The 17,542-nt window shown below is 47.2% G+C and overlaps 1 protein-coding gene across 1 annotated transcript in view; it reads left to right on the forward strand.

Annotated features, from left to right (window-relative positions):
• The window catches only part of FANCA (FA complementation group A), an 850,506-nt gene that overhangs the window by 420,572 nt on the left and 412,392 nt on the right, over positions 1 to 17,542 (forward strand). The window contains exons 27-28 of the mRNA XM_086945786.1: positions 2,880 to 2,976; positions 10,863 to 11,045. Of these exons, the coding sequence (XP_086801912.1) occupies positions 2,880 to 2,976; positions 10,863 to 11,045 (280 nt within the window). The remainder of the gene's footprint in view (positions 1 to 2,879; positions 2,977 to 10,862; positions 11,046 to 17,542) is intronic.

Genomic DNA, 17,542 nt, shown 5'->3' on the forward strand with positions numbered 1-17,542 from the left:
GAGATGATCCTTGGGGGACGCCGCAGATGACTTCGGAGGCCTCTGACTTGTACGGTGGTAGGCGGACTCTCTGTGTTCTTCCGTCGAGGAAGGAGATGATCCATTCCAGCGCCTTGTCCCGGATTCCGATGTTGCTGAGGCGCCGTACTAGGGTGCGGTGGCAGACCGTGTCGAATGCCGCGGAGAGGTCTAGGAGGATGAGGGCCGCTGTTTCTCCATTGTCCATATAGAGTAATAAGATTTAAATAATCATAATATGATCCTTTTTGGCTACGGTTAGTAATAAATTGTGATAGCCCATTCAGGGCGAGATTGTTTTAAATGATTACTCTTTTGATTGAGATTGGGATGAGCATCAAGGCTATGATTTGGCAGGAAGCCCATACAGGGCAGGATCGGTGTTCTGTCATATATTTAACGTGAGTGAAACCGATTAATGACATGTTAATTAATTGACATGCGTGGTAGGGCATTGTATGCTTAAATAATAACGCTCGCCCAATAAGACATTTTGCACAGTATAATGATGAATTTATTATGTATATTTTCTATTTGCACTATGTTTAGGTCCATGTGAATGAATGAATTTAGGCATTCCATCATGGCTGCCAAAGGAACACAAAGATTAACCAGAGTTGCCCTTTTTGATGTTAATGACTGATGAACTGCAAGTCCTCTCTCGTTTGTTATGATTTAACTTATGTTTTAAAAACGGAATTGTTTGGGATTGTAATGTGACATTGATGAAGGCATGTAGCCGAAACGCGCCTGTCCATTAACTCCTTCGGTGCTCATGACGAGCCCAGCTTGTCATGAGTCACAATGGAGCTGTGCTCATGACGAGCTGGGCTCGTCATAATGGCTGCACGCCGCCCATGCGCGATTGATTCCCCGCCTGTGCGGGCGAATGAATCAGTGGGCGGGGTAGTGATGAGCCCAGCTCGTCATGAGCACAGCTCCACTGTGACCCATTACGAGCTGGGCTCGTCACGAGCACCGCGGCGCTGCGGATCCTGCCCCCCCCCCGCACCGTGGGGTAATTACCCCTGCAGCGTGTGATTATTAAATTTGCAAAACTCACTTTGCGCCTCATTTTGTGACTGTGGGAGAAAGGAAGGTCCTATGCTGGGATAGATATATATATATATAAAAGTTTAACCGAATCAAAAACCTAGTATTTATATACACACATACACACGCAGATATGCAGCCTAAACCACCAAATAGCCTAAAAATGCATTGTATTTTTTTATTTAAAATAATACGTATCTATTCAACATTTCTGTGATAGAGAAACATGTACTCTTCACTTGTTTCAACATAGCCTTTATTTTCAAAGAAAAAGGCAAGGTAAAACCAGGCAGTTAGCCCAGAGGCTTCATATAGAAACACAGCAGATTAAAACTTGTGCCGTGCCTTTAAGACCTCCAAGACCCATCATGCCTCACAGGTGACAGTTAGATCAGGTCTTGTTTACCGCTTGTTACACTGTGTAGTGATAATAAGGAGACAGAGTGCTGTTATAGATGATATTCGTACAGGGAGGGTTGCTTATGACTTTGAGTATACCCCTTGAAGAGAACAAGAATAACAGGTAAGTAACTTATCCTCCTCTTCCAGTCTTCCAGGGGATACTCATCAATAGTCATAAGCACTGACTAGAGTAGCAAGCCCATCCCCACAACCCTGCGGTCACAAGATAACTTCATGCATGCAGAGTCTGGAGCAAAATGGGCAGCATGCTGGGCCCTGTGCATAGAGAAGGCGCAGATAGGTGCAGACCGGAATGCCTTTGGCGTCTGCCGTCCTTAAATATCAATAGGACAGTCTACACATCGCGTGAATGAAAAACTAGAACTCATGCTATCCAAAATAGCCGCCTTGGTGAGGGAAGGGTGGCCGAAGTAAAAATTATGGAGCCCAGATCAAGATGAAATGGGTAAAGAAGCCTAAGCCCCCGATTTACAGTGAAACCCAGTTCAATATTTGCAATATTCCCTTGAAGACTTCTGACATCCACAAAAAATATAAAACAAATCAAGCCGATTTATACAGTATATAAAAGTAAAGTGCAAAGTATTTAATTCAATTTAATTGCATTCTATCAAAAAATAATATAGGCACCCCACTCACTAACACTTAACCAAAGTAAACATTATGTTTAAATGTCAATAATAAATTAGTGTTGGTATTTACATTAAGGTATTTAGGTTTAGCAGTAAATAAACTATATGAAAAGTTATATTAATAAAAATATGCATCTTAAACAATATTTTTCCTTGCCGTTTAAGTACATTCAAAGTAACAGCAGTTGAACTAACGGTATAGATTTAGGCAATGGGGTCAAAGATAAGGTATGTAAAAGTAATGGATTCAACGTTGGGGTACAGTGTCATCCAACGTCATTCAATGAATCATGGCACCAATTCATAGATTCTTAATGTTTATGAAATGAAAGTAATATATTTGCATCAACTGTTTGTGTAAAGTCTCTTCCTGCACTCTACATACGTGAGTTGGATGGGTTATTGAAGATTGCAGTTTAATTGTTAATCCTGTAAACAGAGGGGTAGCATTGTATTAATCAAGATATAATGATGAAAGGTAGATGTAGCTAGACCATTGAATACAATGTGGAGTAGCACCACGTATTCTCTCACAAGACAGTCACATAGTTATTCTCACTTGCTTAGAAAGTGCTCAAGTACACCATCTGTCGAGATTCACCCTCTACTGATGGTTATTCCCTATTGCACCCTCTTTTTGGGCATTGAATTGCAATACATGGGATGTGTGCTAATAACTAATAGAGCTGTATAAGGAATATATAATTTAAAAGTAACATTGAGGGATGCTCAATTAATTTTTTTCTGTTCTAGGTTTTGCACAGCTGCAGTTTCTTATACACTCTGCAAATTTCCATCTGTTTCGCAAGATAGTTTATCCAGCTACATTCCTCCAGTTTTGATTACGAAGGTGAAGTAATTCACGAAAGAAATGTATTTTCCCTGATTGACCTAACTGAATTTAAATTACTCATTTGCAGAATATGCAAAGCTAGCTATATTTAGCTATGAGAATCCAGTTACTGTTGAGAACATAGGATTCCGAAGACTAAGACTGTCCTGCACTGTTAACGTGTCGCTCTTCTGTTTTTTTGTGTTTTGTGAATCTCTGCAATGTATGTGCTGTAAAGCGCTCCGATACCCTAGGGTCAGGCCAGCGCTATATAAAACTTCTTAAATAAATTATATAAATGACCTTGCAGCAACATGTTTTGTAGCATTTGGTATTTTATAAAATCCAGGGCTTTGATTTATTCAACACTGAATGACTGAAAATACTTGATATAGTATAAATAATATAACATTGACATTAATAATGACATTAATTAGCGAGGCCCTCACTCCCATCGTCAACACCTCCATCAGTACAGCCAACTTTCCGGAATCATTGAAACACCTAGCCACCAACGCCATTACCACCCCTGCCCAGAGTTCTCAAGAAGATCAGGAACGACCGGACCAAAGTTATTCTTGTGGTTTCGGATTGGGCCGGAGAGTCTGGTATCCTAAGCTATTGAGCATGAACATCGATCCTCTGATCAGGCTTCCTCTTTGGGAGAATTTTCTGTTGCAGCAACAGGGGAGGGTTCTGCACCCGAACTTGCACACCCTCCTTTTTGAGTGGCTGCAGTTGATAGCCTTCGACTTTCCTCCTGAAGTCAGTGATGTTATTCTGGTAGCCAGGTGTCCCGCCACAAATGCGTAAATGTCTGCCCCTGGGACAAATATGTGGAGTGGTGTGCACCTAGGAACATCAACCTTCTTTCTACACCAGTTTCTCAAGTTCTACTGTTTGTTCTCCCCTTGGCCCAGCAGAGGTCTGTTGTGGGCACAGTTAAGGGCTATTTATCATATCAGCCATTTCTGCATTTTTATGATTGCCTGGCCAACCTTCTTTGTTTAACTCACCTGTTATGTCTAGGTTCCTCACAGGGCTAACAATACGTTTCCTCCTAGGCCATTTATCTTGCCCTAATGGGACTTACATCAATTTCTGGCATTCCCGATGTGTGTTCCCTTTGAGTCGATGCACAATTGTCCTTCTACTTGCTAACCATCAAGATGTCTTTCCTTGTGGCCATAATATTGGCCAGGAGAGTCGGCAAACTACAGGTACTCTGTGGACTCTCTTCATACCACTTTTACCCAGACAAGCTAGTTCTTCTAACACATTCCACCTTTCTTCCAAAGGTTATTTCACCCTTTCATGTAGGCCAACAGATTCCCTTGCCTACATTCTTTGCTCTGCCTCATCCTTCTAAGGAAGAGGAGAGACTCCACTGTCTGGACCCAAAAAGAGCGTTGTCATTCTACATTACTCGAACTAAAGAGTTCCAGGTAAACAATCAACTCTTTGTAGGGTATATTGGAGCTGTGCAGAATCGGACCATCTCACTATGGTTAGTGCTGTGCATAAAGATATGCTGTGCATTGGGCAAGAAGCAACTCCCGAGGGCTTGTGTCCTCATCCTACTAGAGCTAAGGCTGCGAGCACTGCGTTTGTTCGCGGAGTCCCTGTTGTGGACATCTGTCAGGCAGCTACGGGGGCATCTCTGCACATTTACCAGCACTACTGTCTGGACAGTCAGGTCTGTTGTGATGGGCACTTTTCCCTTTCAGCCCTGCAGGACATTTTGTGTGAATCTGTTAAGCATACCCATCTTCGGGGAGGCATTGTTTGGTTACTGTGTTACCTCTGGTAACATGTTATGTGGTAGAGACTGGATCTAGCTGCAAATTCCTTATAGATCCTCCAGCTATACGAACTCATTATAATGTGAGGGTCATCTTTCTAAGGGTCTTAGAAAATCATCACAGTTGTCAGTGTTCTTCCAGCTCTGCATTCTTGACACAGAATGTTGCAAAAAGACACTGACATCAGTGTGCTAGGGTGGCACCTATATAGACACCTTGCATATCACATCCGGTGCAGATAACTCTACTGACATGGAACCAAACAACGCTATCTAACTTCACCAATATACCACTCTGGTTTTTAGGTCGAGCAGACCTACCCTCAATGCGTGAGCATTGAAGGTGTCTGCTTCAGACCTATTGTGGCCCGTTATTGAGAATGATGGGAATGAGGACACCAATCTGTTACGAGCTCGCAGTTTTCACCGCGGGAGCGCGCGTCTGACCCGCGCATGCGCAGAGTCCCCGCGCATGCGCAGAGTAACTCACAGCCCTTGCTCACACAGACGCAGGCAGGCAGCCCCCACCCCTCTGCATGCACGCACGCACACACAGGCGAGCGCATGCACACGCAGGCACACACATACAGGCACACAGACACTCGCTCACACACACACACCCCCCTCCCCCACAGTCACACACACGCACGCACACATACAAAGCCCGCCCGCACTCGCGCGCGCACATGCTTTTCCCCCGCCTCCCCCCTCCCCCGCTCAGCAACCCACTCACCGGCTTCCTTCGTGCGGCGGCTCTCCTCAGCTGCAGGGCCCGGCAGCAGGAATCTTCTTCCCTCCTTCGGCACCGGGGCGCAGGGTAGGCTCCTGCCTGCTCCGGTGCTCCAAACACGGCGGCTCCGTCCAATCGCGGCTCTTCCGTGGGAGGCGGGGTAGGCTCCCGCCCTCCTACTTCCTGTTTCCTGTTGTCGCGCCGGCCTGCCTGACTTCCTGGTCGCAGGCCGGCAGTGATTTGCGGTATTTATTTTTTAAGCACGAAATCAACACAAAGGTATTGGAGCGTTTTACACTAGCACCAGCTACATTACCCTCGCCGCAGCTGCTCCGTCGTCATTATTTACACGAGCACTACTTACATTCCCAACCCCTCGCCAAAACTGCTCTTTTTGACCTGCCCTGAACTCCACGCAAAGAGGCTGTACATATCAGAGACTAACTGCCACCTCACTCGGTTCTTGTCCACAACACCTCAGGTTGGGGCACTTTTCGCTGCTCTGGGGCTATCCCAGTAATTTAGTTTCCTTCTGTTTTTACGTCCGGTTTCATGTGTTGTTGTAGCCTTGGCTCACTTTCTACGTCTTCATGGACTTGCACCATGAGCACACAGTGTGCTCCAGAGGTCCTCGTGTATACATGCACTATTGTGACTCTCAGAGCTGCACTCCCATCACATCGTGGCGCATGCTCCACTTTTTTTTTTTTATGACTTCCCCTCAGCTCCAAAGTCGGCAGTCTGGCTGTGAGACTACATCCTCTCCCCAAGGCATGGTTCTAATGTGAGCATGGAGCCCGTGTGGCTTTCATTTTAACACAACATCCCTGTAGCTTAGATTTCATAAGCACGGCGCCCGCTTCATGTATGCCGCGCATTATCTTTCGGCTTTTTTCTAATCAAGAAGGTAGCGTGTGTGATTTGGCCGGTTGCACAGTATTTATTTTAGCAAAACTGCATCTGTGTAACTTTTATTAGCATAGCGCTGCTGCACAGACGCCTTGTGTTAGGTTTCTGTTAATTTTTTTTAATAAATCAAAAAGGTATACATACGGATCTAATCGTGCTAAGGTTTTCTTTGAAGCAAAAAACCCCCTTCGCCTCCCCCTTTCTGATTATACCCATAGGTTTTTGTGGTGCCAGTCAGCCTGCCATTGAGATCGTGATCCCTACCTGTTTACAGTGGAAAAGAGTGGCCCCTGCACTGTGGTCTTATGTAGCGAACTAGGTGCCGTTCAGTGAACAGTTTCTCCCCTGCATGCAGCCCTTAGTGACTTGTTTTTATTTTTTATTTACATCTTAAATAATGGCGGTCAAGCATCTAGTCCTGTGCGGCTTGTTTTAAATTTCTCACACTCTGTTTGTGATCTCCCTCCTCCCTCTCTCCCCCCCCTGCTCTGCCCTCCTAGTATTAACCCCCCAGGACGAATGTTATCTCCATCTCTGATGGTGCCAGAGACTTTCGAGCAGACTGTAACCCCCCACACACACAACCCCACACACACAACCCCACACATACGCACACAGACAACACCCCCACACACAACCCCACACAGACAACCCCCCACACACAACCCCACAAACCCGCTACAGCAATGCCGAGAGCTTGTGCTATGTGCGGGGTCATGACATTCCCTTTAAAGTTCCAGTTTCACGAGTCACTAGAAGGCTTTAGTTTTCCATGTGACCTATGAGCTGGCTGTGACTTCTCAGAATTTCTTGCATGAGTGCCACCACATGAGTATTTGGCGGCTTTCAGCTGCTCATGTAATTCTCAGAGTAGACATGCACTCTTACGCAGCGACCCTCATGCTCTCTCCTTTTAAAATGAAGCAATCTTCCCCGGCTGCATTTGGCTTCCACAGGACATGGGAGTACTTCATTTGGAAAGAAAGCTGTCTTTAGCGAGTCGATGTGCGCCATGTCTCACCTGTTTTACACATTTTTTAGGTTAATACACATTCATTTTTTATTTCAAACATTTTTTCTAACACGTAGCGTAGACACTGCTGACTTCGACTTCCAGAAAGTAATGGGTGATTTTTAAACAAGTGGATAAGATAAGAGGTTCTTGGCAGATCAATGCGATTTTTTTCCTGCAGCCTTCCTTTTGCTATGTGCGGGGTCATGACATTCCCACACACACAACCCCCCCCCCCCCCACACACACACCCCCCCACACACACAAACACACAACCACACACACGCAAAACCCCACACACAACCACACACTCACAACCCAACACACACAGCCACACACACACACAACCACACACACACACAACCACACACATACCCACACACACCACACACACACACAACCACACACACACCCACACACAACCCCACACACACACACACACCCCCACACCCACACAGCCCCACACACACACAACCCCACACACAACCGCACACACACACAACCACACACACATACCCACACCCACACAAACACAACCCCCACCCACAACCCCACTCACACACACACAACCCCACACACACACACAACCGCACACAACCCCACACACACACACACACAACCCCACACACAAACACAACCCCACACACAAACACAACCCCACAGACACATAACCCCCCCCCCCACACACACAACCACACCCCAGAATAGCAAAACATAGCACGGCAACACAAAACATAGCATAACAAAACAAAGCATAGCATGGCATATCATAACAAAACACAACACAGGATAGTATAACAAAACATAGCATAGCATAACAAAATAAAGCATAGCATAACGCAACAAAACATAGCATAACAAAACATAACATAACAAAACACAACGAAACATACCATAATAAAGCACAGCATAACAAAAACAAAACATAGAATAACATAAAACATAGCATAACAAAACATAGCATAGCAAAACATAGCATAACAAAACATAGCATAGCATAACAAAATAAAGCAAAGCATAGCATAATACAACAAAGCATAGCATAACAAATCATAGCATAACAAAACAGCATAGCATAACAAAACACAACAAAACCTAGTATAACAAAACATAGATTAGCAAAACAAAACATAGCGTAGCATAACAAAGCACAGCATAACAAAACAAAACAGCATAGCATAACAAATCACAACAAAACCTAGCATAACAAAACATAGCATGGCATAACAAAACAAAGCATGGCATATCATAACAAAACACAACAAAACATAGCATAACAACTTTTGCACTCACTCTATCTATCGCCATCACTCTATCTATCTATCTATCTATCTATCTATCTATCTATCTATCTATCTATCTATCTATCTATCTATCTATCGCCCTCACTATATCTATCTGTCTGTCTATCTAACGCCATCACTCTATCTATCGCCCTCCCTCACTCTATCTATCGCCCTCACTCTATCTATCGCCCTCACTCTATCTATCGCATCACCACAGCATCACTCAGGGGCACCACAACATCACTATGCGCTACCACCGCATCAGTCTGTGCAACCATTCAACAACAACTGGTTCAAATATGTTCTCTCAATCTTTCAAGCTTTATTACAAATGTCACAAAAATAAGTTAATATTTCACTTCTGTTGTTGGAATTTCATCACAATAAAATACACTGAACATAATCTTCACAAAAGTTATTTACAAAAGTTTAAGCTATTGCCATTATAAATTACAATAACTTTTATTTAAGTATTCATTCTTAAAAATTTTTTTAAAGCCATTGTTATTTGTCATATCAATACATCTAAGTCACGTAATTACAACACATATTGCATTACAAATGCTATAGGTGTCACATTTGCGAAAGTTATAACTATTGGCATTGTAAATGACAAAGCTATTAATTTCGCTATTTTCAAAACCAACACATAAATAAAAAAATTGTCATTTACAATACCAATAGCTCAAGCTTTCCTAATGCGAGACCTATTGCATTGCAAATGCTTGTTTTTTTTGCTGAGAATATCTGTATCAGAAAAGATGAGCGGACAAAGCAATCAGTAGGTAGAACACAAGGCTCGGATCATAGTCTCACGGTTGATGGTACTTTCTCTGCAGTAGAGTGTCCTGGGGACCCCTTGTTCAGTTTCACACTCAGGTCAGACTTGAGTTCTAATAAGCACTCCAGTCTAATAAATACCATATCTTGTCTGGCTGCTTCTGAAAGGACACAGTGCTCCAGTAAAAAAAGCCTTTGCTTATTATGGCTCCATTTAGTCCCCCTCATTGTCTTCCACATTGGGCTGTTGTTCCCTTTCAGACACCTCTCCTTAAAAGTCTGGAACTCTGTTGACGGAACACCACTAATTGGATACGGCCTCTTTCTGTAGTGCTCAATTACCCTTCCTGGGCCTCCCCCCCGCCCACAACAGTGGGAACCTCATATCACCCAAAAAGATTTGGTTTGAAAGAGTAACCAAGGTCTGGTGAATTGCCTCCAATTTAATCAGAATTTGCTCATCAAATGCCTAGCTCTCAAGTGTTACTGATATTGAGCTTACCATACCTCCTCCAATGTACTTCAATGGCAGTGACATGAGTGGGGGTTCTAATCTCCTAGCCACCACTTTTTTACTTCACCTTAAGTTGTTAGTGGGAAATTATGCAGAGCATTATGAAACTCCCTGCTCTTCTCTGTGGTGGGTGGGTGGTCAGGCCCGGGAGCTCCTGTGTAACACAAAGGCCTGCTTCAGACCTAGTCCCTCCAGTCGGGCCACAGTGTAACTGGTTGTAGGCACATTACTGTAGGTATTAGCATTCTTCATCTAATCGTTTGACTAGGTTCCTCATCATTTGTAACCCTAAGCACTCAGTCGGCTCACTAGATCCGTTTCAGAATGCTGAGGCTCAGCCAAAACATTACGTAGAATTGGTTCACCTAACTTAATAGCACGAGGTAGAGCCAAATGGAAGTGATATCAGCTGCCTTAGCTACCCCATAGATATACTCCACGTAAGAGTGGGCTCTCTTGGTGCCCTGCTGTTCCTCTTTTTTTGCTTGTGCTCACAAGGCAACCTTGGTGCCTCACTACTCTGCTGTGGCCCAGTTGGTGGAGCTGAAGCAGAGATTGCAGTTGACCAGTTTATTGTGTTTAAATAATTGTACATCTAGATAATGAAGTTTATCAAAAATCTGGATGCTAGTGGACTCAGCCATGTGATGTATGTACCTGCAATTAAAGTTCTGTGTCATATTGTGGCCTCTAAATGTAATTTCCATAATGTGCACAAACTGACGTATTGTCTGTGGCTTCAACTTGTATTAGTATATGCTTTATGCAATAGAGATTAATAAAGGATTTAACATTACTGTGAAGCATTCTGAGTGGATGAAGCTGGTGAGTAGCTAATCCTTCCAAATTCAAGCACTGCAATTTTTCTTCAGATCCGGCATGCTCTGCCACGTGAGTGCTTGGAGGCTCGAGGAGTGCGCTGTGATGAAGAGGCCCAGGATGCTACTGATTCATGGAGGAGCATGACCGATCTTTCACTGAACTGGAAAAAAGCTGCCCAGTCATTGTGGAAGCAGAGTCTTTTCTCAAAGCTTCTCCAGTTAGAAATATTCCAGGTAAATATTTATGCTTGCACCTTGAGAACCATTGAAATGCCTCTCCTCATTGTATTTGCCATCTCAAGTGCTCTTTTTTTCTTCTGCAGATCTCTTCACATTGGTTCTGAACTGGGGATTAGAGATTGGAGTTATCAGCTTGTAAATCTATAAAGCGTTGTATGCATCTGAATGGTTGGAGAGATGTTCGCCTTAAGTAAAATTGAACGGCCAGGACATGTTATGTTGTACACATCTGAATGGCAAGGGAAGAGTGGCTTTGGTATAGATTTAAATGGTATTAGAAGTGCTATTTTATGAACATTGGATTGGGAGAGGAGGTATGTTTTAAACAGCTAAAAGGCAAGGAGGGTACTGGTTTGGTACACAGCTGGATAATGGGAGCTATGCTATTGTCTGCGCAGCTGACTAGGAAGTGAAGTGTTTTTTGTACACAGGTGACTAGCAGGGGAGGTGCTTGTGCAATATACAGTTGTATGGTAGGAGATTTTATGCTGTGTGAAACTGAATGGTAGAGATTGTGGTGCGTTGTACTTCGCTGAATAGAAAAGGAAGTGCTGGGTTGTTACGAAGTTGAGTGGTAGAAGAGGGGTCAAGTTGTGCACAGCTGAATATTCACTAGTCTGAATGGTGGTGGAGGTGTTGTATTCCGTTTAATTGTAAAATGTTTTGGATTTGCACAGCTGAGGTTCATATTTAAAGGTTTAGAAGATGTGTTATATACAATTGAATATGGGGGTGTTAGGTGGTTGAAGAGGGTGCTTCGCAGAGCTGAATGTAGTGAGAAATGTTATGGTAATGAGATTTAAAGTTGGCATTAGTTTGAGGAATTGATGAGCTTGTAGAGTGGTATGCCAAATCTCCTGCCAGTTCTACTTCAGCACAATGTGAGAATAATATTTTGAGACGATGGGTTCTGCCCATAAATCCACCTGGAATATTTGCTGTTTGATCACCTGTTTTTTTTAATTTTTTGGTGTGGGTCAGCCTCACAACTGGTGACTGATCCACACTGTAAATGGACTACACATGCTTACCGCTGGTGTTTGCCTTTTAAGATAAAGCCACTGGGACGCAACAAGTTTAAGGGGTACATGGTTGGTTACACATGTGAGGGTTGTGCATGTGAGACTCCTGTTGTGTGTAGCATGGTTATTTTTGCACAGGTAGCCTGGAGCAGAAGGGACTCTACAGGATTGGATATTGATCTGGAGTAGGCCTTAGGTTAGTGTACACTGATAAAGAAAGTCAGTGTGGTTCACGGTCTTGTCTGTAGTGACATACCATTATACACCTCTGGGAAAAACTGCCTTAAGGTTCAGCCTTGCTTTCCTTTGCCCTACAGAAACCAGTGACATATTGAAATGGGGTGGAACCTATATTCCAAATCTGTGTGTTTCAAGACAATATTTGTACAACTTATGGATTTTCCAGGATTGTCATATTCTCTGGCTAAGCGCAGGATCGGAGCCCAGGCCTTTTTATCACAATGCTGTGCCAAGTTAATTGCAGTGCTTCACTCAGCTCCTGAGGAGGAAAGGGGTAGAGGTGAAAGATCTGCATCAATCACTCAGCTGTCACACTGTACCAGGGATGGGAAGCCCAAGCCCACTGAACAAAGGAGGGATCTCAGACCTCTGGAATCAACATAGTAGGGGGCTCCCCTTCTGAGATTTGGTGGGAAAGGCCCTGGCTGTGAGATGTGACTAGTGACTTCTGATTGATGCTGTTGGACTTGGCCCGCAGGGCAGGTTCACCCCTAGACTTTTTGCCTTATTTGTGACCCTGTGTCAGTGATTTTTGGGTGTCTGCGCACTTTCCCCTGAGTCCCAGAGTGAAAGTGCGTGCGTGTAGTATAGCTGGCCTGCCCTCCCATAGGAATGCATGGGGAATGTGTGTGTCCCTAGTAGTTCCTGATGCGTGGGGAGTACAGGCTCGAGTTTGGTATGTGTCAACTCGTGAGAGTGAATGCTGCGAGATGGTGTCTGCGGCATGTGTGTGTCTAGTTGGGAAGTGCTACTTCTGGACATTGAGATATGTGTGCAGTGAGGGTGCTGGAGCGTGATTGGCTGGAGCTGGCTGGCATGCCAGGCTCCAGGAAGTCTGGATGGGTCTGCCCAGTGGTGAGTGGGAGATTAGCATGAGTGATGTGTGGGAGGAGTGTACCTGTGTCCTGGATGGGCTGGGTTTTCCCCACACAATGCTGGCTCCGCCCCCCTGTGGTGTGTCTAATGACCCTAGCCTCCCCAGTGAAAGGAATGGGTGGTTGGGCCATCAAGAGTGCTCCAGAACCAGCTGCGACTGGTTTTCCCCTCACCCTGCACCCTGAAACAAAGGATTTGTTGGTATAAGAAGGGGCTGTGTCCCCACTGAAAATGTTCTGCTTTTGGATCCTGCCAGAGGGGGCTTTTGCTGCTGCTGGGGCCAGGAGGACCGCCACTTGGGGAGTCTCCCTGCCTGGAGACCCAGTGTGCTGGCTCTGGCCCAGCCTTGCCCCCTGCCTGCCTCCAGCCCCTGCTGGAGCCTTGTCCTGTCCTCCAGTGCTGGGGAGCACTGAGGATTCTTTGCCTGCAGCCTGAGAGCGCTGCTCTCTGCCCTTCAGCGCTGGGAGTGCTGAAATCGCCTGCCTAGCGCCTGAAAGCGCGGGATATTGCCTCTAGCGCTGTGAGCGCTGTATTTGGTCCTGGAGGCGCTTGGGAGCGCCTGCCCTTCGTTACTAGCGCTGCTAGCGCTGGGTGTGCACAGCCGGTGCCCACCCGGCATCTGACTGCCCCGTGTGGCGAGTTGGCGGCGCGGGTGCCACCCCGCTCATTGCCGCGTTTATTGTGCCCAGGTCCGTTTTGTTGTTGATCCACGAGGGAGCCCACTCCTCGGATCATAGGAGCCCGCCTGCCTGCCTAAGAAGCGAGCCGCCGCGCTGCCCGCGGCGACCCGGAAGTGGTTGGGGGTCCGCCCAATCCTAGCGCGGCCCAGGAGAGGCCGACCGGAAGTCCCGCCTCTATAGCCGAGCCGGGAGGAGAGAAGCTGCCGGCCGGATCCCCGAGGCTCCCCGAGTGGAGAGGAGAGCCCCGGGACCAGCGGGAGAGACCCGCTTCCGCTGGAGATCAGCCGGTGAGTGTGGCCGTTCTGGAGGGAGGGGCGCCGGGACACATTGTCGGTGTCCGCCCCCCCCCCCCCCCCCCTGTCCCCCTCGGCAGCGCGACCTCGCGCCCTCGTGTTTAGAGCCTGAGAGAGGCTCTGGGGGCATTTCCTGTTGACGAGCCTTGCGAGGCTCGATTGCCGGCACCCTTGCTCGACGAGCCGAAGAGAGGCTCCAACCTGCATTTGCTACGAGCCCAGAGAGGCTCTGAGGGGCCATTTCGTTCGTGAGCCTGCGAGGCTCTTGCAGGGCATTTGTCTTTGCTCCGGGTCCCCAGAGCGAGGGACCCCACAGCCCAGCGAGGCTGCACCTTTTGTTGCTGGAGCCCTGAGAGGCTCAGCAGCACCCTTCGTGGTTTAAGAGCCTGAGAGAGGTTCGCCAGTGCCACAGTGGTGGTTCTTTGAGCCCAGAGAGGCTCCAACGTTGCCCTAACTTTCCCTGCTCCAGTTGCCCAGCACTTTGTGGGCAACTGCCACGTTTAGGCCCTGACATTGGGACACCGGGACAGTCACAGGTGATGACTTGTGAGTTTGGCGCAATGGTATTTTCTCTGCACCTCTGAATGTATTGTTTATGCGTCATGTGCCTTTACACCTCTGAATGAATGTCATGCATTGCATCATGTGTTTTGCTTTTACACCCCTCCAGGTATTGTGACATGTAGGTGGTTGTTTTCTCCCTAGTACAGGTGGTACTAGTGAGGTCCTGTTACCAGTGATTACTGGTTGTATGCTCTACTTTTATATTTTGTGCTACAGTAATTGCTTCTAAAAGTGCTGATACCCTTGACAGTGGTCCAAGTGGCCCTGTCCTGTACAAATATCCCTTGTAAATTCCGCCCGTGCCTGTTGGCACAGTGTAACAAGATGTGTGTTTTATCTGATGTATATTTATTATAATACAAAGGCTATTTTTACATAACCTTGTGTGGAGTGTTTCTTTGTGGTGGGCCTTGGGTGTTGTTGCTGGGGTGCGTGCGCAAATACTTAACTTACATCGCCTCCAAGTTTAGCCTTGACTGCTCGCGCCACGTTACCTAGAGGGCGAGTGGGGGTTGCCTTGGTGTGTGACTCCCTTGCCCTGACACTTAGAAATGGCGATCCCTGACTGACCTCGACGCGAGTCTTGGCCGGCCAGGGTCCCGGTTCTAACATTGGCAGCAGCGAGAGGATAAGGATTTGTGTTTGCGTTGTACCACAGTGGCAACTGGCCACTACAAAGCTCTGCATTTTAGATGACCACATTTTTGGGGATTATTGTGTTTTTGGTAGAATTCCATTGTTTCTTCTCCTGAAAGGTATCATTGTGCAATTGTGTCCAGTACATTTGTTCCCCTGCCCCGCGCCCAGAGTTTGGTACCTGTGTCACGTGTGGTCAGGTTGAGGAATCAGGGGTGGTAGAAACTACCTTACCAGTCCGAGGGGGGGGTTGTGTGTGAATGAATGGTGTGTGGCACTAGGCAAGTGAGTGTGAGTTCTCTGAGAGAGGGAACTTGCTGAACCTTTGTGAATTGTGTACTCCTGTGTAAGCTCAGACCCCTAGGTTCCCTGTGTAATCTCTTCTCTAGAACGTCCGCCAGAATGGAGCCTGCTTTTGATTTCTGTGATCTGTTTGGATACAGTATGGGAGAGTTGGTAAGGTTCTGTGGAGAGAGAGGCATAGGAGTGGATGAGTCAGATACTCAGTCTGAACTTAGGAGCAGCCTGATCCTATGGCAAAAGGGTCAGTGGGATCTTGCGCGCAGTGAGGAAAAGGCCCGGGTCTCACACCATGAGGGTGGTGGGTCTGTGGGGAGCCCTGAAGATTCAGAAGAGGAGGAAGAGAATGATAGCACGGGGACGCCAGCAAATAGTGAGGACCTCAGAGATAGGGATCCCCTTGCTGGGTCCAGTGTCAGATGTGGCACCCCATCCCTTTCCCTGTCCCCAGAGGAGTGGTTGGATAGGAGAGAAGAGAGGGAGCACCAACTGGCCATAGAGAAGCTCAGGTTAGAGCATGCCTGGAAGATGGCGCAGCTGGGTGTGAATGAGCGGATTGCAGAGGCTGAGAGGGCCTTGGCCAGGGAGAAGATAGCCCTAGAGTGTAGGTTATCCCCTGACCGCAGTCATAATTTTCTGGATCCCCCAGGGAGGGTGGAGTCCAGTGGTGGCAGCTTTTTAAGTATTGGTATGGACAGTCCCACTCCCAGTTCCCAGGGTATGGTTCCTGTTTCTCCAGAGGAGGAGAATAGGTTGAGGTTTAGGAACCTTAGAAAACCGCCTCACCAGGAATGGAAGTATTTTGTGGATGACTGTTCAGATGCAATGTGGGACTGGCTGAAGGCTAACTTGAACGATGAGGTGGATGATGAGGTGGACAGTGTGGTAAATATGTTCCTCAAAGAGCAGTTGCTCAGTGTTGTCTGCCCAGAGTTGCGTCAGCACCTGCTGAAGTTGAAGTGTTTTAGTCCTTGGGGCCTTGCAGATGAAGCAGAGCGCTGGGAGAGTGCCAGAGGTTCTGTACAGTCATTGGAGAGTGAGTCCAACAGCAGTGGTACAGGGAGCTTCCAGCCCAGCGTGGTGGAAGAGGCTCAGTGCAGCCCAGCTAGGTCCCAGTATAGTGAGAGGGGTGGAAGGGCTGACTGCCTGGCTCAGTGGAGCAGGAGTCAGTGGGTGGCTGAGAGCACCCAGAGGCCCGAAGCCCTGTCTCAGAACTTGGGTGGTTTCTTGAGGGAACACCAGGTTAGGGACCTAGGCTGTCCTGTTAGTACACTTGAGGAGGATCTCCTAGTGTCTAGGGAACCTGGAGCGTCTGTAACTAGAGCTCCAGGGGTTCCAGTGTCCGGCAGTGTCGCTCCAGTTGGGAGGGCACAGAAGTCCGAAGCGAGGAGTGATTGGGGGATGAGTTTCCCAGTGGATGCACCAGTGGACCAGAGACTAGCCAGTTGGGCTAGATCTTCTCGGGTGGACCCGGGTGGCGCCACTTCTGTGCTGGGGGATCTTTGCGCACTGTCAGGTGGACAGGAGGCGGGAGATCTGCGCCAGGCAGACAGTCACACGACACATGGGTCATGTGTCAGCCTCAGGGGGATTGCGTGTGAGTCCCCAGAAGTCCTGGAGTGCAAGGCAATTATTCCACCAAAGGTTTTAGACCGGAGGTTGGGAGGCCAGGTTCAGGTTCGGCCTGACCTGAAGGGTAGGACGACTGTAACCAGTGTCCTGACCGGTTCTTCCAGAGGAACTTCTCCAGTTGGGAGAGGGCAGACCTCTGGAAGGGGGTGCAGAGGGTGGGAAAGCCCACCTCTGACCCCGGCGCAACCTGAGGGGTTAAACCCTGGGTTGGAGTGGCGTTGTAAGGGTACCCCTCGCAGGAGGAGGAG

Source organism: Lissotriton vulgaris, chromosome 12, assembly GCF_964263255.1.
Source record: "Lissotriton vulgaris chromosome 12, aLisVul1.2, whole genome shotgun sequence".
Taxonomy (NCBI): Eukaryota; Metazoa; Chordata; class Amphibia; order Caudata; family Salamandridae; genus Lissotriton; species Lissotriton vulgaris.